The 22,650-nt window shown below is 47.0% G+C and overlaps 1 protein-coding gene across 5 annotated transcripts in view; it reads left to right on the plus strand.

Moving 5' to 3' along the window:
- Nucleotides 1-22,650, plus strand: part of LOC144115623 (monocarboxylate transporter 12-B-like) — a 64,544-nt gene that overhangs the window by 32,546 nt on the left and 9,348 nt on the right. For all 5 annotated transcript variants that reach the window (XM_077650047.1, XM_077650044.1, XM_077650046.1 and 2 more), the window contains exon 3: nt 6,618-6,761. In XM_077650047.1, the coding sequence (XP_077506173.1) occupies nt 6,618-6,761 (144 nt within the window). The remainder of the gene's footprint in view (nt 1-6,617; nt 6,762-22,650) is intronic.

Genomic DNA, 22,650 nt, shown 5'->3' on the forward strand with positions numbered 1-22,650 from the left:
TAGTCAACACAGAATCGTAAGGTGCCGTCCTTCTTGTTCACAAGCACGACAGGAGCCGCCCACGGGCTCCTAGAAGGTCGAATAACGTCATTGGCGAGCATTTCTTTCACTTGAGTGCTGATAGCCTCACGTTCTTTAGTGGACACTCGATAAGGTGACTGCCGGAGTGGTGGAACATTTTCATCAGTAATTATGCGATGTTTCGCAAGATGCGTCCTCCCGACGCGTGACGACGACGCGAAGGCACCACGGTAGCGATCTAGCAGTTCGCGCACTTTGTCGCACTGCTCGAGCGGCAGGGTTGGGTTAATGTCGTACTGAACACCAGGAGGTCTATCAGGCTCAGTCGTTGAAGCAGTCGTTAAACTGTGCACACACCTAGTTTCACTAAGAGCGTCAATATATGCCACAGTCGTCCCCTTGTTAAGGTACTGGTGTTCGTTGCTGAAATTTGTGAGAAGAACGTTCACCTTGCTATCTTCTAGGAAGACAACCGCCCTGGCGACGGAAAGTCCTCTGTCCAGAAGCAACTATTGCTTGCTTTCCACGACACCGTCAATTTGCCGTATGTTCTTTGAGCCGACGGTTACCATTACACTGGAACGTGTAGGCACGGTCACGTGTTCGTCTAGAATGTGCAGCGCCGCTGGGAGAACAATATCGACGGATATGGCCTTCTCGGTCGAGAACTTGACGGAATGCGATTGCAGATCAATGACGGCACCGTTTTCAGTCAGAAAGTCTATGCCGAGTATGACGTCCCGAGAGCGCTCGGCTAGCACTATGAAAGTTGCCAGAAATGTTTGGCCTTGCACGGTTACCCGCGACGTGCATGTTCCTGTTGGCGTGATCAAATGGCCCCCTGCAGTATGCATCTGTGGGCCGTCCCAAGTGGTTGTGACCTTTTTCAGTGCGGCCGCAAATTTTCCACTGAGCACAGAATAATCGGCGCCAGTATCCACCAGCGCGGTTACATCGGCGCACTCGACCGAAATCTCTAAGTCGGCTGTTGCTAGCGTCTTACTTTGGGGATGTCGAGGCATTCGGTCTCGGCTGCAGTGCGTCGAAGGAGTCCGGCATTGAGGAAAGGCATCGTGGCCACGGAGAGGTACGTGAGGACATCGGCTTGTGTTGAGGCACTTTGTCTGATGAGTCGTCGGTACGGCTAGAGCAGTCGGCGTTGTGTGTGAACTGGAACTGTCTTGCGGCGATGGAGGATCTTGCACATTTTGTCGTTGAGCAGCCGCACCTCCAGAGACTGCTGCATCTAGTTTCCCCTACGGGAACTCCGAGACTGGTCTCCTCCTGGAGAACTGTAGCGACGAGGAGATGGTGATCGAGAGAAGCGACGCTATGTTGAGCCCGCTTGCAAGATGTAGTCCGCGATTTCCTGCGGTCGTTCTCCACACGTCGGACGAGGACAACTGACGGGGAATCCTCGAAGACCCATCTCCTTGTATGGGCAGCGGCGCCAAACATGCCCAGCCTCACCGCAATGGTAGCACAGCGGCTGATTGTCTGGTGCTCTTCAGATATCCGTTCTGCGTCGTCCTAGGCGCCGTGTAGAATTCAGCTGGAGAGGTTGACTCCGCATAGCGGCGGAGGCAGGTGCATCGTAACGTGGGTTCGGCTGGAACGGAATAAAACGACGTGTGACGGCGGCGTAGCTGAGATCAGGGTGCTGCGGCTGTACCGGGTCTGGGAGAGGTAGTGGTGTGCTCGTACTTAAAGCTTGTTGCACCTCCTCGCGAACAACATCAGCAAGTGTGGCAACCTGAGGCTGTACCTTTGCCGGAAAGAGCTTCGCCAGTTCTTCGCGCACAATAGACCGAATTATCTCACGTAGAGATTCTGCCGAGTTCATCGTGCCTCCCTCCACAGTGGCCGTGTGCATCGATGGTGTTGGGCGGTCGTACTGTTGGGCCCTCATGTCAAGAGACTTCTCGATGGAGCTCGCCTCCTTTATGAAGTCAGTTACAGTCACTGGAGGACATCGAACCAGGCCGGCGAACAGCTGCTCCTTAACCCCTTTCATCAGGAAGCTTACCTTCCTTTCCTCCGACATGCTTGGGTCCGCACGTCGGAAGAGTCGCTTCATTTCTTCGACGTGTACCGTCACACTCTCGTTGGGGAGTTGATGTCGGGCACGCAAAAGCAGATCAGCCTTCTCCTTTCGTAATGTGCTGTCCTAGGACACTTGGAGAAACTCGAATTTGAACGTATCCCACGTTCGAAGGCCAGATTCGTTGTTGATAAACCAGGTCCTCGCGTAGTCTTCAAGGGCGAAATAAACATGACGCATCTTGCAGTCAGCGCCCCAGCCATTGTAGATGGCCACCCGATCGAACTGGTCCAGCCAGTCTTCGGCGTCCTCGTGGGGTTGGCCGTGGAAATGCGGTGGCTCACGCTGGTGGTGGAGCAGGACCGGCGGAACTGTAGCTGGGTTGGTATTCATTGTGGGAGCCCTTCGGGATGGATTAGAAGGGAGTAGTCCGAATTCGGGAGATAGGCCTTACAATCGGCGACTGCCTTAGTGGACTGGCGTGTCTACCTTAGGAATTTCTCCGGGGCTTGAACTGCGGCTTGAAGGGGGGTACGGTACATGAACAACGTACCCATCACCTCCACCAGATGTCACGTTGGCGTTGGCGTAGAGTCAGCAACGGCGTTAAGTGACCGAGAGTCAGTAGCGGCGTAGTCCCTGAACGAGAGCGCTTCCTTAACACTTCGTTCTCTTCTTGATAGGCGCGTTCGTCTTCCCGTGCGCTGGCGTCAATATAAGGTGAAATAGATCCAACAGTAAATATGACTATTTCGGAGGGAGGGGGGGGGGGGGGTGGATGGCAGGCTGAGCTGTTTTGAAGCGAAAAGCTTCACTAGGCTCGTCAACACCGGGCTTCGCGTAAGCCACACTACAGATTTGCCACAGCTGCGCCTGCGCGAAACCGAGTGACGTCACGCGGAGCGCAGGTGGTCGCTGCTGCCGCAGCCGTCGTAGCCACCGCGCGCTGACTCCGTCGTCTGACCGTGAAACCGAGTGACGTCACGCGCTGCGCAGGTGGCCACTGCCACGCGCTATGCGTCATCGTTTGACGTTCGCCGCAAGCGCGTGTTTATCGCGGAGGACGACTATATAACCGCTTGCCAGAGAATAGGCGTGCGCATTCAACATGGAAGGAGAAGAGAGTGATACTACCGATACAGAAGTGCTACCACGGGAGTTGGCTGAAAAGGAGCGAAGAAATGAAAGGCTGGAAGCTCAACGAGCGTCCAAGACACCCGAACAACGAGAAGAACGTCTCGCTAAACGACGCAGCAAAATTAACCCGTAAGCATATATATAGGCTAAATCATAAAGCATATTCATAAGTTAAACCGTAAGCATATCCATAGGCTAAATCATAAAGCATAACCATAAGCTAAACCGTAGGCATAACCATACGCTAAATCATAAAGTATAACCATAAGCCAAGCCATAAGCATCACCGAACCTTTTCGCTTAGAGATATCCAGGCTTAACCTTAGCTAAGCCCCAGCCAATTTTTTTAACAGCTAGTGATGTCGGAAGAAAATAAATGTGATATTGATGGGAGGTAGTGGGAGGGGGGGGGGGGGGGAGCTTCTCACCCTTCTTCCTCAACACCCCCCCCCCCACACACACACACACACACATACACTCTTATACCCACAGACCTTTTTTCCTCTGAGTACACCTTTGAGTGATAAAAAATGTTCTAAAATTATGCCGACGCTAAACAGCTATTTTCGCGAAATCTAAGCCACAGGGCGGCGCCGCGAAGTGGTTAAGAAGGTTCCGAGCGTACGGAACCACGCTGTTTACGCCGTTGCGTAAGCGGTTGGCCGGCACATTCGGACAAAAACGTATCTCAGAAAGGAGGCCACATGAATGTCTTTTCTACAGCATAACGAGATAGAAGAGCCGGTAAGTGTGACTGAGTGAGTTTTCTGGTGCCAGCAATGCACAGAGAAAATGGGAATAGCAACTTTCCACGCTGTAGTGGAACGCTTGCAGGACCGCGAGAGTGCAGCTGACATCAGGCACCGAGCCTGTAAAATATGATTTCCTCGGTGTAAAAGTTCGTATGTAAATACGAGGCGCTCTTTGTTAACAATCGTGGCTGATCACAACATTTCAAGCGCGAATAGATTTGCGTAAGACTTTGCCTGTAATGGCAGGCCTCCGTGTGTTGTGGTATGGTGTTTCGTTATCCACGGAGCGTCGGGTGCGGTATAGTGGTCTCATTCCGATTCTGTTTCATTCTGATATTTTGTTTTTGCATTTCTGTTATGTCCCATACCCTGATTAGCTGCCACACGAAGAAATCAGCCACACAAAATAGAAAGGTCGTCAAATTGGAAGCTTTCATGGTGTTTTGGAGGCGAAATTTGACGTAGACCAAGAAAGAAGATACGCGCCGTGTCCTGTCTTGTGTCTACGCAGAGTTTGCGCCAACAAAGCATCCTGAAAGTCAGTCACACGAGCGGTTAGTAAGAATAGGATATAGTTGGACCAATAGAACTGCATTTTAGCGACCTTACATTCATTACTTTCCTTCCATCCAATGCTTTCCAACAAACTGAGAGCACTGGGCGTGGTTAATTGCTTCATGGAAAAAAGCGCGCCCAAAAAGGCGACCTCATTTGTCTCGCTTCACAATTGTATGCACGGTTTGACATTTATATTCATATTGAAAGTAGCACGTAGTTGATAAAATGAGCGGGGAAAAAACCAAAAGGGCGCAGTCTTTTTTATCAGTTAAAACTCCAGCGACATTTACCAACAAACTTTTTTCCATGTCCCGTCCTGCGCAAGAAGCATGACAATCGCTGGGTCTTGCTTGCCTCAAATGCGTAATGCGAAAAACTGCGCTTCTAGTTTTGTCATTAGCCCATTGTGCAAGAGGCGCGTCTCCGTCGATGTCACAGATTTGAAATTCTATCCAAAGCGCGTCGTCCGTCCAGCGCACCGCTTTGACATTGGATGGTTTCAAACGCCAGAAGGCGATTTCTTCCTTGTGAACGCGATGGCTTCCATTTAGCGGAAAGCCAGGCGTGGAGTGTGTGACTCGGCTCGGAAAACCTCATTGGACGAGAGGGACATGACATCAGAACCATTTCAATTTCACCTAAGGGAAAAATTGGTTTGGTCAAGCACTGGAATCGAACCCTCGGGTCGCGAGCCGGACACGCTGCCTCTACACCGCCGATGAATGTTCGCTCAGTGAGGGTAAACGGAGGCCTTGTACAAGCGCTTCGCCTGTCACAGTGTGTAGATTACAGGAGAGCAACGTGTAATTAATTGGTATCGCTAATACATGGCACTATGGTTAATGTCACTCTCTAACGCTATCGCGTAACACTCTTCAAGGTGGTCTTGTGTGTCCTCAGAATTTTCTCTCGGTTTATTCTTTTATACAGTCGAGAAATGAGACTGCTTGGCTCACACCAGGTTGCCAGCACCTACGAACAAGCGCGAGTTTATCGTGAAATTTTGAAACAAGCGCGCTTACCTGCAGGGTGACCCCAAATGCAGTCGTCCATAACACCGTTATGTTGGACAAATTGAGGCGCCCTCTCTGGATCGCAAAATTCGTCAATACATGTACTCGACGCCGTGGTTCAGCAACAGTCGCGCATCAAGTCCCGATGCGCGGCAAAATTACGCGTCGCATAGTCGTAAGTATCGTGCTCACACGAGCATAGCTAAGCCGCGTTTAGCCACTTCCGCCACCCTCCCCAGATCCTAGCCTTTAATTTTTTTTAGTGGCCCCAAAGCAACGTCACTATCTGCATGCTGACTTGCACACTTGTCGACCTTTCTCTTTTCAATTCTTCATTTTTGAAGAGGGATCAAATCATGCTTGTGCTGGTGACGTACAATGTACACTTGCTTGCTCAGTATAGTCGGCCTCAGCTGTGCGTTCCCTGTAAAAGAGTCTGCAGTACGAGCAGTTTTGCAGCTTTAGTGTTTGAAATGATACTGCTGTTCTTTCTTTTTTCTTCTTGCGAGGGGGGAAGAGACGGGGGGGGGGCGTGCACTTGAAGAAGGCCTACTCATGTCCAACGAAGCGTAGAAAACAATTGAAGCGGCTGCACTGTCAAAGAAAATAGGAACGTCTAGCAAGACCACAGGGAATCGGCTACTGCGACACCTACGCCCCGTGTGTACCTGTCGAATACAATGCAATATTATTGCTACGCAGTTAGCAATACAGAAAACACCTGGGCGTCCGTAACGAATCACACAGCTCAAGGCGCAGTGAAGACCGTATTTCCGTGGTCGCGCACATGAGGACAACGCAGGAAAAACCTCGCGTCCTCGATTGCTCTTATGCTTTGTCGAAGGTAGTACTTATGCCCTTTTAGTAAGCATCAACTACAAAACAGAGCCTTCTTTAAACGTTTTTTAAGGCATAGAAATACTTCGCACGCCTGTCAGGGCTTGTCGGCTGATCACGATGGGGCTCATCAGTCCGAAGTATGTTTGCGTTTAGGCTGCCTTGCGAAAAATTGTTCAGCTCCGATTTCAATGCGGAGAATTTTACCTCAAGGAGGAATCGTCATGATCTCACTTGGGTTTTGTCTTCACTGCACAGGTATCCTGTACGGTGGGCTGGCCCACTGGTTCAACGAACAGAAACTTCTGCTAGCTGCCGCAACCATCATATCTTCGACACTGTTCGCAAGCTACTTCATCTCTGACATCACGCTCCTGACGGTAGTCTTGGGCGTGGTTCACGGTAAGGGTGGCATTATACTCGCGACTCGGTACAGCGCTGTCGTCGCTGTGCTAACTTTGCATTGCTGCGCTTCGAACACATGTTCCTACTCGTTGTGGAAGTGGGGCATCACAACCCATGCGTCAATGTCATTTGAACGCAAAAACTCCTCTTCCTTCCTTCCTTCCTTCCTTCCTTCCTCCCTCCTTCCTTCCTTCCTTCCTTCCTTCCTTCCTTCCTTCCTTCCTTCCTTCCTTCCTTCCTTCCTTCCTTCCTTCCTTCCTTCATTCCTCCCTCCCTCCGTCCTTCTTTCCTCCCTCCCTCCTTCCTTCCTTCCTTCATTCCTCCCTCCCTCCTTCCTTCTTTCCTCCCTCCCTCCTTCCTTCCTTCCTTCCTCCGTCCCTCCCTCTCTCCTTCCTTTCTTTCTTCCTTCCTTCCTTCCTTCCTTCCTTCCTTCCTTCCTTCCTTCCTTCCTTATAATAACGGGTCCAGTGGAGAAAGGTACATGAATTGCAGGCAACCATTTGTCAAAGTTAGAGATATCAGTATACGGAAATTTACAGGAAACGTGCAAAACATAAATATAATTCTAAGCACTCGGTACAGTACGAATGAACAGAAGTCAAAGATAATATAAAGAAAAACTTACAAATCAGACAACACTAAAATGCATAATATCACTTAAAACAGATCATAACGAATGCATAAAATGCATAATATCATGCCATACCACGAAGAAACAGCACATCACAAATTAAATACGGGTATAGGTATGAGGTTATATATATATATATATATATATATATATAGACAAGATAAAGTAAATGAGGGGCCCGTTTGACAAACTTATGAAGGGAGCCAACAGGTGCCAACCTTGGTTTCGGTGACTGTTGGCTCCCTTCACACACACACACACACACACACACACACACACACACACACACACACACACACACACACACACACACACACACACACACACACACACACACACACACACACACACACACACACACACACACACACACACACACACACACACACACACATATATATATATATATATATATATATATATATATATATATATATATATATATATATATATATATATATAGAGAGAGAGAGAGAGAGAGAGAGAGAGAGAGATTAGCAGACAAGGTAAAGGAAATGAGGGGCTCGTTTGACAAACTTATAAAGGGAGCCAGCCAACAGTCACCGAAACCAAGGTGCATAGGGGAATGTTCAATTTTTTTATGTGTTGTGCTTATCAGTGGGAAATAATACTTAGATTATTCCATCGCTTATAAAGCACAGAAAAAACAACCATGCCGCCGGTGGGATCCGAACCCACGACCTCCGATTGTCGCGCCCTGTGCTCTACCAACTGAGCTACGGCGACCGCTGTCCAATCTGCTGCTCTCGTGGGTATTTATGTTTCTTGGGTGAAAGCGAACCTTGAGAGTGTTCACCAGCGCCACCCTCGTCCATAGCCGCGGACCCTCGTCCCCTCGTCCATATTCGGACGTCGTGGGTTCGGATCCCACCGGCGGCATGGTTGTTTTGTCTGCTGCTTTATGAGTAATTTTCTTTCAGCGATATATTAATCTAAGTGTTATTATCCCACTGCTAAGCACAACACATAAACAATTGAAACATTCCCCTGTGCACCTTGGTTTCGGTGATTGTTGGCTCCCTTCATAAGTATATATATATATATATATATATATATATATATATATATATATATATATATATATATATATATATATATATATATATATATATATATATATATATATATATATATATATACAAAGAGGAAGAGGAAAGGCAGGGATGTTAACCAGAAGGGAGTTCCCGTTAGCTACCCTGCACTGGGAACGAGGGATGAGGGTATTGAGAAGGGAAACGGAGAAGTGGCGAGGAGCACAGTCACAGTTTGTCACTCAAGCCAGTCGCTCTCAGGAATGGTCTTGTGGGCCTTGACGAATGATGAAAAGTTACAGTAATCAAGTGCAAGTGTAAACTCAGTATTTCATTCATTTCAAGGTAGGGATATTTTATAGCAATGGGAAAGTTGTTGGCAAGATTTAGGTAATACGGTGCGCGCGACGTTCGCCCTGGGCAGGGCAACCCAATCTATGCCTGCGTGGAAGACATCGCGTGGGCCGCGACCGGCCGTTCCCCTTCCCCTCCCCACCAAGCAATTGCTGGTCCCTGCACCGACTACTCCAATCATGCGCGGCGCAGCATCCCGCATTTATTTCAATATTCTTTATTTGTACATAGTGTATATTACCACCTAGCCCTATCATTTCTCACTATCGCGCCCACTTTCTTTCCCTCTCCTCTCCCTGTCCTTTTATTCCCGCTAGTCGCCGCTCAGGTGCTTCAGGTTCCAATGGCAGATGCCACGGCTAGCAACATCTTTTCCTTCCATTGTTATTTTATAAATAAGTATCCACTAACAACAACAACTAGGTGCTCCCTTTTGTGATCATCTAATGGGTTCTATAGGTAAGTATTATGTGTCCAACCCTACGACTCGATACAATATGACAGCTGAGTATGTATTAATGTGAAGTATAGAATGCGCGGAATATTAGTATCAAAATATTCACGCATCTGATGAAGGGCATAGCAACCAGGCGCAATCTTCCCGCAAATAAAATAAATCTGATGTCTTTGCAAGCGTTTATCTAGGGTCACTCCAAGGTACGAAAGGAGATTGGCTAATTAAAACCGACTCTGACTCATAGTTAATCTAATATGAGTTGAATCCAGTGATGTTTTTTTTTCGCGACTGGAACAGTATGTATTTAGTTTTCTTAGTATCGACTACTAATTTGCCCGTTAGGTGCCAGTCTGATAATTTTGTAGCGAAAGCTACATTGGCCACGAACTTCCGATTTCGCTGTGGCGGTGCTCCGAGGAGGCACCTTGAGCCGTTGCTATAGTGAACTAGAATACTGGTCTAGTGGCGCGAACGGAGGCGTGCGGCAGCGGAGCGGCTGAAGCAAAACGCCTCTCCTCGCCGCAAGGGGCGCTACCGCGCAATTTACTAGCTCCACGCCTCTGCCGCAGTGCTGGCCGGGCAGTAAGAAAAGCTCAACACTTGCTTTTTCGCGCCTCACTGCTGATGTTCTAGGAGCCAATTCTGCATCTGTTGACAAGTCTCATTTATTTCTGTCCCACCTGAGTGCATGGGGAAACCAAAATAATGGAATGCAAGGCTTTTATAAGCAAGCCGACAGCTTCAGGACTGCGTGTGACACTGTTTAGCGGGTTCTCACTGTTGAAGTACCTAATATAACGGGCAGGTTTCAGTTACCTGATGACAAGTAGAGTGAGCCAGGATCCGCCTGGGCATCTTATCAGAATTGTGCGCGTCTTCGTTCTGGCTGCAGTACCCATACCCAGCGCCTGAGCAGACGCTCCTCGTTATACTGTAATCTGCCTTGCGTTTAACAACCTTTCCCACTCAGTTTCTACGGGAAACCTAGGGCCTGGCATCCTCATTGCCATTTTGTACGCAGATGCTGGCTAGCAAAGCTGTCCCAGTGGCACGCAGGAGCTTGATGATAAATTCTAGACGCCGGTAACATGCAGATGCAGCAGGCGCAGCACTTAATTATGAAAATACCGCCATACCATTCCACTTGCACTGTAGCATCAAGTGACAGGCGGCTAGTATTCTAATGGAGAAGCTTGGGCGTGTTGATAGTGGATCATTCTAAAAGCACAGCGCTAAAAATTAGAGGGCGTAGAGGCAATAGGTAAGGGGCGATGGAAAGAAACGCGAACAGAGCGGAGCCTATAGGCGCTCCGCTGTTCGGATTTCTTTTCATCGCGCTTTTACTTCGGTGGCAGCTAAAGGACGCCAGACTCGTCCGTAATGCTTTCTAGAATGAATGTAACGTCTTTTTCTTACCACCCAGGCAAAAGCGCGATCGAAAAAAATTCCAACAGCGAAGCGCGTAGGCGCCGGGTTGTTCGCGTTTCTTTCCATCGCGATAGTACACACGAGCGCTCATGTGTACGTCTCGTCTATGCGCGCTCGTATTGTTAGCCGCACGGTTATGTAGCAAAAAAAAAAAGATGGCGTCTTGAAGACAGGTTGTGAAGGTTGTCTGAGTTTGCTTTTAATGACCAAAGAAGCGACAGCGAACTCAAGCCAGCCGAGTTCACTCGCATGGACGACAAGGGTCACCTTCGTCCCTCTGCAGGGCCCCCTCTACAAATTGTAGCTGACCTGGAAAATACTTTTATTTATTTATTTATTTATTCAATACTGCAGGCCTTTACGGCCCAAGCAGGAGGGGCATACACTTGGCATCAGCGTATAGAACGAAGATAGCAAATAATTTCAAAACACTTGTTCTATGGGCAATAGAACATGAGCAAAACAAGGACTAAACGAAATGCAAACCGAGCTCTTCATTTGGGAAAGTCACACAGAAACAAACAGAAGTAAGCCAATGAATGAAATATGCAAAAATGAAATGTCAAACTTGCAGCAAGGCAAAAACACGATCAGTTTGGGCAACCAAAAAGCAGACAAGAAAAATATTCAAGAGCAATTCAAGGTTTCAATTGAATCAACGCTGGTTAGAAGAGGCAGAGGTAAGTTGTTCCAATCTGTTATCGTGCGAGGAAAAAAAGAATATTTAAAAACATTAGTTCTGGTGCTGTATGGCGTTAGAGAGTCATCGTGTCGATGTCGTGTTCGGCATGCCGTAAGTAGTGTTATGTACGGATATGGAGTCAGAGCAAGAAGGTTATTTTTAAGAAGGAACATAAATTTTAAGCGCTGAATTTTTCTTCTCAGTTCCAGTGTCGGTATTCCATGTTGTTTCATTAGTGCTGTCGGGGAATCAGTTGTACGGTACTTCGAAAAAATAAACCTGACTGCCTTACGCTGTATTCTTTCGAGAGCGTCAATGTTAGTTTTGGTATAAGGGTCCCACACTACGCATGCATATTCAAGTTTTGGTCTTATTAATGATGTATAAGCTAAAAGTTTAGTTTCGGCGGGGACATGCTTCAATTTATGACGGAGAAGGCAAAGTTTCCGAAAAGCTGTGCCACATACGTTAGTTATGTGAGTGTTCCAGTTTAGGCTGTTTGTTAGTGTGACGCCAAGATATTTATACTCGCTGACTTCGGTTAGTGGTTCTGTCCCGAGGGCATAGGGAAAAGAAAGGTTATTAAGTTTCTTGGTTATTTTCATATACACTGTTTTGTCAGCGTTCAATTGCATATCCCAACAATGACACCAGGAAAGAATATTTTGTAGATTATTATTTAGAGTTATCTGGTCATCCTCGCTTGACACTTCCCTGAACAGCACGCAGTCGTCTGCAAACAATCGTATTTGGACGGGTTCAGTAATAACGCTCACAATGTCATTAATATATATTAAAAACAACAATGGTCCTAGCACGCTGCCCTGAGGGACGCCGGAAGTAACTGGAAGTTCATGGGAGTAGTAAGTATCAATATTAACAAACTGTCTACGATCAGTGACATACGCAGCAACCCAGTTAATAATGAAAGGAGGAAGGTTAATCATTTTAAGTTTTTCAATAAGCTTAGAGTGTGAAACAAGGTCAAAGGCTTTCCTGAAGTCTAAAAAAATAACGTCCACCTGGCCGGATTTGTCTAAAATTCTCGCAAGGGAATGGATTACCGTTGTTAATTGTGTCACCGTAGAAAATCCTTTACGAAAACCATGCTGCGCAGGTGAAAGTATATTGTTATCCTCCAGAAAATCTCTGATGAAGTTGGCTATGACGTGTTCAAGCATCTTACAACAAGATGATGTTAACGAAATTGATCGGTAGTTAGTAATCATTGTGGGGTCTCCCTTCTTAGGCACGGGTACTACACGTGCCGTTCGCCAGTCAGGGGGAAGGCCTGCAGTGGACAGTGACGCACCGAAAATTATTACCAGAAAGTGTGACAGCATTTCTGCGTATCGGCGCAGAAAAACATTCGGTATGTTATCCGGTCCTGGGGTAGATTTTGTTTTTAGATTAAGGATCATAGAAAGCACACCTTGAGCGGATACAAATTCAGGAGATACATTTGATAAAGGTGAAAAGGGAAGTGCAAGCTCTTCTGAGTTAATAAACACACTGTGGAAGAATGCATTAAAGTGTTCGGCGATACTTTGCTTTTCGACAACGGGAATGCCATCTTTAATTATTTGATCCACTGCCTTGTTCTTTTTGCTCAGAAATTTCCAGAATTTTTCTGGAGCCGTACGAATAAAGTGCGGCAAAGTGTTATTGAAATAATGCCGTTTGGCATGCCCAATTGACGAGCTCAGCGTAGCTTGTAAGTTCTGTACTGTAGTTGGTGAGGCATTCCGTCGTCTTAAGCGTTTTATTTTTCTTTTCAAGTGAATGACTTCACGCGTTATCCAAGGGTTTTCATTTCCTGTTTTCTTTGTTTTCGTTGGAACGAAATTTTCGATGCAATAAGTGCAGATTTTTTTGAACTTGTCCCAAAGTTCTACTACATTGCTTCCGTGAAAGTTGCTTAGGTGTAAATCGAGGTAATCTAACACGCTTTCGTCTCTGGCACGTGTGAAGTCCTTCACTAGTACAGTTTTTGCCTTCTTAGCGGTACATTTTTTTTAAATGACACGAATAGTACACCATCCTATGATCAGACATTCCATGTTCAATTGATACTGAAAAATTCTCGATTGTTTTGCTCACGAAGACAAGATCAAGCATTGATGATGAAGAACCATGCACTCGCGTTGGTAAGTTGACAACTTGGTGCAAATTGTGGCATAAGATTATTTCACGCATATAATTAACATGAGTGCTAAATTCGCCACTAGAAGAACAATGTTCCCAGTTAACTCCTGGAAGATTAAAGTCCCCCACTAAAAACATGACATGCTTTAGCCTCCTATAAAGGTACATGCACACAGTGCCCTTGATATTGTACAGGTGTTTAAGGCAAAATCAGAGATCTAATTCTCTGGCCACTGTGAAAATTTGGCAGCCGAGCTCACTGGTGTAGTGCGTAGCTATCACTACTTTTTACATAACAAAACCGCCTTCCATTTTCCAACAACCGGAAGTAAAAAGATTCTGATTCAATAAAACTTCTTACTGGGCTAGTTGGTTTGTTCTCCTCCGAGCGCGCTTTTCTGGAAAGTTTTCTGTAAGAATAACACCGCCTCTTTCGTGCGTGCCTGTTTTTTCTTTAGGTTTTTCTGTGGGTTCATCTTCAATGCCTGTTTGTCCTCCCCCCCTCCCCTTTTCGGTGATGATACATTTTGATACCCGTTATTTCTGCGATTGTAGATATGTAATCAGATTTCTCTTTTTTTCTGTGAAGGAGCCCAGAGCCAGCCTAGTGTCATGTGCGCATGCGAAGTGTACACCTATATATTGATATCTGTTACGGAAAATAAGGCCAGTTGTTAGTAGCGTTCGTCTTTGTCGTGTCTCCCTCCCGTGCTCGCCTCTTTTTCGCTACATTTTATTAAAAAAAAAGAAAGATTCCGAGTACCAGAAAATTAGTTGGTGCGCTTAGACCTCGAAAGGACTTGTTAGGGTGAAATTCCATTTCACATAATTTCGGCTGGCTGCTCGAATAATGTGCCTGCCAGGAAGCCAAGATTTGCTATAATTTTTATTTTACAAATATTTGCACTTACAACGCAAGCCTTGCCTAAAATTGGGGTGAGAATGTTTTTAATCGTGGGTAAATTTTTGTGAATAAAATGCGTTTCTGAGGCCGCTGAACCGCTTCAGGAAAAGTTATTCAGGAGATCACTCGTACAGTGCCCTCACAGATGAATCACTAGGGTAGCTCAATAGTCGCATGCAAACAAAATCAGCTCAGTAAGAGGAGCATCTAAACAAATTATATCCACCAGCAAAACTATGAGCATTTCGCATTGCCCTTTGTCGGTAGCAGACGACATAGAGCGACGCGATTTTTCATCATCGCCAAAATGCTCAAAGGGTCACTGTGAGGAATAAAAGGTGCCTAGGAGGTTACGCTGAAGTTAGTTGAGTGGCATGCGGGTTTCTTAACTATGAGCGTATTATGCACCCCATCGTTACAACGATGCGGAGGAACACACCCAATCTCCTGAAGCAGCAGCGACGGCGCTGCTAGAAAAGTTGGAGTGGCGCCATCTGGTGGCATCTACGCCAAAGAGCATGCCCGCGCCCTCCCGTTCGCGCCACTAGACCATATTCTAGTTCACTACAGCCGTTGCCTAGCAACTGCCGCAGCTGGGCGGACGCCGCGCGCTCGCCGCGCCATCTGGCATGAAGTCACACCACGCGCCTCGCCGCGGAGCCACCCTCGCCCGCCCTTACCCTTACTCGCTCTTACGTGCTCAACCGCTGACCAAAGCATTCGGTGGCGGCATCTATGGGAGCCACTAAAACCAACGCACACTCACTGAATAAAAGAAAAACCTTTGTCGAGGCTGCGAATCGAACCAGGGCCTTTGCCGTTTGAGGCAGAGACGCTACCACTCCACCACGAAGGCTTTTTTTTTTCTTTGTTGCATGGAAATAGTGCCGAAAAGAAAAGTCTAAGCACGCTTACGCCACAAAACACCAGGCACCTTACCCCTGCATGAACCCTCCTTCCAAAACATCAAAAGTCTGGGAGGCACACACATGCAGCCAGATAGGCGGCTCTTGCAGGGCAGCATATATCCCCGCACCAAAGCGCATTGTTCACGAAACAAAGATTTCGACGACCGTGGTGATTCGGCGCGGCGGTCCATCATGCGGCTCTTCCAGAGGCTAAATAGTACCAGCAACATAAATAGATCATATGGCACAGCACTGTTTTTCTCGGCGGGCAGAAAACGAATACAGTAGGGCGTGATGTCAATGTACTTCTTAAATGTTCGTTGTAAAATGTGCCAGAAGAAGATAGCATCAATGCACAGAACAAAACAATGGTCAATTGCCTCTGGTGTATTGCACAGGTGACAATTCACCGTCCATGGCACAAGCATCTCCTTAGTATGAAGCTATGCTTTCACAGGCAGCGTTGACGTGTTTTCGCGGCAGAATAGATGCACATTCGCCTAAACGTTTTAAAACAGTGGTGTCAAGGAACTCCATAAAAGGTTGCCGATACAACGGTACAGGGAACAAATGCTCTGTAAGCGCCTGAGTCATCTGCCTTCTGCAGAGGCTATACAGGTAGTCTAAAGAAAATCGCACAGTGAGGAAATTGAAGGTGTCAGCAACTTCCGTAAGGAACTCCCATAAAGGCCCCTCACGAGTGTGTCCCGTCAGTGCGAATAGGAAAGGCAAATGAGCACTGAGACGCCTAATAAGCACGGCTACTAAAAAAGGGTCGTTTGAAGATTTGGAAAAGAAGAAAGCGCGAGACAAGTTGAAGCACGAATAAGTGAACAAGGCCGATCCCACCAGACTCTAGAGAAAGAAATAGGTTATCGCGACGTATGGGTTCCCATTAGGAACGTCATACGAATGTAGCAAATATTCTGTGCATCACCTGCACTTTCTTCCTCGCACAGTGGAGAACCTGCAGCACATAGGCAAGTTTTGCAAATAAAAAAGTGTTGCAGACTTGAGCCTGAGCAAACACTGATAGTTCCCTACCCATCCAAGCCTGTGTTTGTCGCCTCATGGACACTATCTGAGAATCTCAGCAGCCGCCACTGTTGCGAATTTGGTGAAGAGGAACCCCTAGGTAGTGAAAGGGCCCGCAGTCCCAGCTTATGCCACCATAATGACTTGGCGTTGTAGCCCAATGGCCTAACCAAAGCTCCTTGGATTTATCTAGATTAAGAGCCGCACCTGAAACGTCGCAAATCTGTTCAGTCAAATGCAACGCCTCAAGCACGCTCTTTCTGTCAGAACAAAAGAGGGCGACATCATCAGCATAGGCAAAAATCTTAATTTCACACTGCGCCAGGGAGAAACCACGGGTAGATATGCAGTTAATAATACTGAGGCAAAGGGGTTCAAGGCAAACAACAAAGGCGATAAGGGACAGCCTTGGCGAACAGATAATTTCAACGGAATAGGTTTGGTTAGATCTTGGTTAACAATTAGCCGTGTATAGGACTCCTTATAGCACTGTCTTACGACCCTAAGCAAAACATCTCCAATATTTGCATGCTCTAAGGTCGCAAACAAGAAATCGTGACGAACTTTATCAAAGGCATTGGCAAGGTCAATCTGAATTAGAGCTACTTGTCCGATCTCATCTGATACTGTATCCACTACTGAACGTGCAATATGAATATGGGTTTGGATGCTGCGGCCTCTGATACCGCAGACCTGATGCGTGCCTATTAAGTGAGCGACAACTATAGCTGCAGACGATTGCAAAGAACTTTTGCAAAAAAAGTTTGTAATCTACATTACAGAGGGAAATTGGACGATATCCCTAAACTGTTTTCAGCCGATTTGAATCTGTGATTTTTGGAATTAATATAGTATGCCCAGAATAGAAAGTGGGGGGTGGGGGGTGGCAAAAAACCAACATCGTAAGAAGCCTGAAAAGCCTCCATCAAGACAGGCGCTAGAAAATTGGAAAATTTTTTATAGAACTCGCTAGTAATGACATCTGGCCCAGGAGATTTCTGAGCCGTCAGGTCAGAAATGGCAGATTTAATTTCGTCCAAAGTGATAGGCCCCTCCACTACAGCACGCTGCTCATCGTCAAGTCGGCGCAAGGCTTCGAATAAGTGACTGTAATCTGATGTCACGTTTGTGCCCGCACAACCACCAGACAGCTTCCGATAATAGTCAAACAAAGCCTCAATAATACCAGGACCATCGCTGTATGTGCAACCACCATACTGAATTTCCAATATTTCTTTAGCTAGAGAAGTCGGCCTTTCATCCCTCAGGGCCCGACGAGAGTGTCGCTCATCCAGAAATCTACGGGTCCTAGATCTTATCAAGGCCCCTTTGTATCTTTCGGTTTCAAACTGCTGAAGCTCTGCTTTTACGGCAGTGGTATCTTCTACATAGGCACCTGGGATAATCGTCTCTAACTCATGCAGCTCAACTAAAGTACGGCCAAGCTTTCGAAGGTGATGTCTCATCAAAAACGCGATTCTTGCTGAGGCTTCAATAGTAATGTTTTTTGTTTCTTGTTTAAATAAGTCCCATTTTTGAAAAACTGAGAAGTCACCGCGTGACCACGTGTCCTTCAAGCAATTAGATACAGCCCGTTTGAAGATTTCATCTGAGAGCAGGCAGCTATTCAGCTTCCACAGCTCCCATCGAGGATGGAGTATGCGCTGACGGTACCTCCCTATCTGAAGAGAGACCATGCAGTGATAACTGAAGAATATGGGTAGCACCCAGTAACCAAGAACGCTGAATAACATGTCTGATGAAACGTAAATCCTGTCAAGCCGAGCACTAGAGGAGCACCGAAAATGAGTGAAATGGACGTTATGTCCCTTATCTTGCCCAACATCCACCAGGTTGTATTTGCATGCTAAATCAGTGAGTAAAGCAGCACTAGGGTCACATCGCTTACTTAACACTGCTCAGTCTTCACCCCTACAAACACAACTGAAATCACCCAACAGCATAATTTTACGATCCGTGGACAAATGGCCTATACTAATGACAGGAAAAATAGCCTTCTATCAATCTGCTTTACAGGGGCATAAACACAAACAATTCGCCCCTGTACACCCGAAATTGCGAGGTTACAGCAGATAAGTCGCCCGTCATGTGCTATACGACACGGCAGTAATCCCCAGTGTGTTGGCCAGGAATAGCATGCACCCACCTGATAAGCCTCTCTAGTGACTAACGATGACATTGAATTCTGACAAAAAAGGCTCGACAGCAGCTTCAGTCTCATCAGAGGACAGTTGGTTTCCTGGAAGGCTGCCACACTCACACCCCATTTGTTTAAAAAATGCCGTAACTGATGTTGCCTTCGACAATTACGCAAACCCCTAATGTTAAGGTAGCGACCTGAAATGCTGGGACACCCGCCATTTTTGGTGTTTGTCTTATTGAAGGCCATCCCCTGTACTGGGGCGGCCTGCCTGAAAATCGGCGGCCTGTAGGGCAGACATCGCCCTGCGTTTTGAGGTGACCCTTCCCAATGCCACAACACCATGCGCCTTCTGCACATCGCCATCGACACACACCTCATCATCTGCAGGACGCTTCAAAGGCGTGCTGTTGTCCATCGCCTCTTCTGAGACAGCCAAGTTTTAGGCCCATGAAGCCGAGTGGGCCACGTCACTCGCAACCACACTGACAGCCGACGGGGCACCGAACACGCTAGAAGCTCACACTTCAGGCGACACACTGCTGCACTCCGGCGACGAAGGGGCTTCGCCGGCTCAGAAGGCATGTGGCACATTCACTGGCTGAAGCGCCTCCACTGACTCTTCAGCAGGGGCGTTCTGCTCTCGTGATCAATGGGGGACAGGTGGCTCCTGAGCAGCAAGCACAGGACTCAAAGTAGCAGACCCGGGCAGACCCGGGTCCGGCGGCTTTGGGTCTGGAGACGGGGACTCCTGTTTGTCCGTACTTGTAGGCGGACCCTTGCCGTTATTCGGTGCAGAAACCTTTGGTCCATCTTCTGTTTGGAGCTCATGACTCAGTTCACCCGACGTTTCCACAACATCCGACACATCCATAATGTGCTCTGACACCACTTCATCCTCATGTGCCCAGTTGCCCTGGCGTAACCTGTCAGCATAACTCATAACACAGTTGTCTACTGTGTGTCCAAAGCATCGGCACTGGGTGCATCGAGGCGTACGACACTGACGCCGTACATGATCCACACGGTTACAACGAAGACACAGCGAAGGCCTGCCTGGGATCACAACTAAAGCTTGTACCCCGAAACCGTTGAGCGTGTGAGGAATGGTACTTGCTGACACTCCGTCCTTGAGCGTGAGCGACATTTCACGGTTCGCTGTTTCCCTGTGCCTCATTTCGGGGCACCGCCACTTCTCACGCTCGTTAGCTTGTACAGTTCCAAAAGGCTCCAAAGCTTCCACAATCCTCCGGTGCTCCATATAGCGCGAAAGCCAAAGAAACGTAAGCTTCACGTTTTTGGTGTCCGGGTCAAACACGATACATTTCAGGCCTTTGACGTGGAACTCTGCTTTGTCAAAATGCTTCTGTTTTGAGGAGCTGCTCTCGAAGGCAGCCATCCAAACGTGGCTCATTTGGTACTGGCCAATACACAGAATCTCACGGAGGTCCACAATCTGCGCAAGCGCGTCTGCGCGTCTGCAACATGCAGAAAGACGGTGCTGAGGACAACATTACCGGTAGGTAGTCGAGGGAGGACAAGTTTGTACGAGTCCGTGTCAACTTCAGATGTCGGGAGACATCGGCCAACGGCCGATGCGCTGTTTCCAGCTAGAAGCATTTCAACACACAGCCGTTCAGAACGGCTTCCTCTTCCTCTTCCCCACGGCGGCTCAAGGGTTAACCATGAATGATTGCGCATCTAGTGAATGTACTCTTCCGATCCAGAAGTCGCCGCGCTTTCGCTACGTATATCTTGGCCTAACAGCGCTAGGCCACCAGCAATTTTTTTTTATTTCTGTGTTTGCGATGCTTTCCAGTTCGGCAGGATGATGAGCAGTAACTATAATAGCAATGTCATTAGCACAGATGAGAGCGTTGTCTGAGGTTAATATCTGAGGGAAGTCATTAACGTAAATTGAAGAAAGCAACGGACCAAGAGTAGACCCCTGCGGTGCTCCTGTGTGCACGTACTGCATCCATGGCTGATGCTGTATTATTCATCGAAACAACTTGTTGCCGATCTGTGATATAACTGTGAGATGAGTACCCTATCGCGAAATTGATGACGATGAATTTTTATGGCTCAAGGGCAGCTTTGGCCATAGAGCGCCGTGGCACTAGGTAGTTTTCATTCACAAGGTGGGGTCAAAGACCCATTTCCCAAGCATTCCACCCTAATGAAGCCGAGCACCAGACAGGGAAAGCTTGTACCCATTGTATCATCGGTGGGTACCCGGCGGCACTGGGGATCGAACCCCGCCCCTCCCGCATGAGAGGCGGGTGCTCAAACCACTAGGCCACCGCTGCGGCCTATCGCGAAATTCGTATATTCTTAATTTGTTACGCATAATGTTGTGGTTAACTGTGTCAAATGCTTTTTTTATGTCCTGACAAAAAAAAACAGCTGTGAGCCCGTTATTATCTAGTGGACTATTAATTGCCTGGGTGAGTGTAATGACAGTGCTGAGCAAGTAGAATACTTTGGACGAAATGAATGCTGTTATGAGCAGATAATTTTATATTTCTGAAAAGAAAATGGTTTGGAGCTGTGTGGGAATCCGTTTGGGGCTTCTAGCTTTTTTCGGGTCCAGTGCGAATGTCCAAAGCGCGCACATACTCGGTGTTCTGTGTCCTGAACACGAAGGACGTAAAGGAGGCAGTTGCGGACGCAAAAACAGAAAAGTGCGCGCTGGTATATAATAATACATTACATGTCGCAAACAGCCGCTACCCAATGCTTTTGCCGCTAGTTGTTCAATGAAGCTTGCTTTCTTTTTGTAGAGAGGCTGCACATTTGTGGGCCAGAAGACGGTTACTTGAAGCTTCGGTCCGAACAGATAAAACCCGGGAAACTCTGAGTTTTGTGCAACACAAAACTGAAACTCCGGTAATTATCAAATTTCTCGGAAAAAGCAAAAAACAGGAACTCCAAAAAATACCCTCTGAATTTGTCCGAAAAAGAAAAAAACTCCGAAAGCGTGGAACCGCGCTAGGGTCATACTGGATACGACGTAAAGCTGCGAATTGGAGGGTTTCTGACAGACTGAGGTTCTTTAACGTACACCGAAATATCAGTATACGACCGCTTTCGCAAAAGCCTCAGTAAAATTAAGATGAAGAATGTTAAATTCCCATAAAATTAGAAAAGTAAACAAGAAACTGTACGCGCTGATGCACGACCGGCCAATGATCGTGAGCATATAGTCCACGTGCGGCGGCAGGCGTACCTTTTTTTTTTTTTGCGAGCGTCGAACTAAATAGCAGTTATAAATTTGAACGGCGCGAAGGACACGGACGCAGGAAATACATGGTGGATAGAAAGAGAGCCTACTGCCAACTGAGTTTATTGCTAAAAACACCATCTTCTTTATACGCCAGTATATTATCACAGCCAGAACAATGTAACAGGAAAAAAATACAGAATCACCATACAGTGACCGGTTATCAGGTCCTACACGTGTCCGTCCATACATCCCTGTATTTCCACCCTGTAATCCACCCTGCATTTCCTGTGCCCATGTCCTTTGCACCGTTCAAATTTATAACATGAACAAATTAGCCCTACAACAACTACTACTGTAAATAGCAGTGCCTAGGAGAGACGGGTATCCCCAGACACAGAGAAACTGGACTTTAAGCGGAGGGATACTTCTCGGCTTTTTCAAAGATACGCTCGCGAACGGGCATGCTGTCATTTTGCTCTTCAACAAAAAACTGTTCAATAGAGCTGTTTCGTTTCCGCATAAGCTATGCTGAAGCGTCTTAAGCCACTAACGATACCGAGCAATCTCAAGAAACAGAGTGATAGGAAAAAATTAGCGTTTCAAGCACACTTCTGCACGACACATGAAACACTCTCCCTGAGCAACGACATTCATATACACGCCAACAAGCGGCTATGTCCGCCTACTTTGAAGTGCTAACTCGGCAGCTTCGCACAAAAAGTGGTTAGCATTTCCTTCGTTACTGGCGTCACGTACAGACTTACAGCCATGAAATCTATGTACTCTTCTTTGTAATTCCTTTTGGAGGCCTTTAGTGTTATTTCTGCTTGCCTGCAACTGCACGTTCTTTATTTCTTTCATTTACACTGGTATGTTATATAGCAGGGAATGCCCTTTTTATTT

The sequence above is a fragment of the Amblyomma americanum genome, chromosome 1 (assembly GCF_052857255.1).
Source record: "Amblyomma americanum isolate KBUSLIRL-KWMA chromosome 1, ASM5285725v1, whole genome shotgun sequence".
Classification (NCBI taxonomy): domain Eukaryota; kingdom Metazoa; phylum Arthropoda; class Arachnida; order Ixodida; family Ixodidae; genus Amblyomma; species Amblyomma americanum.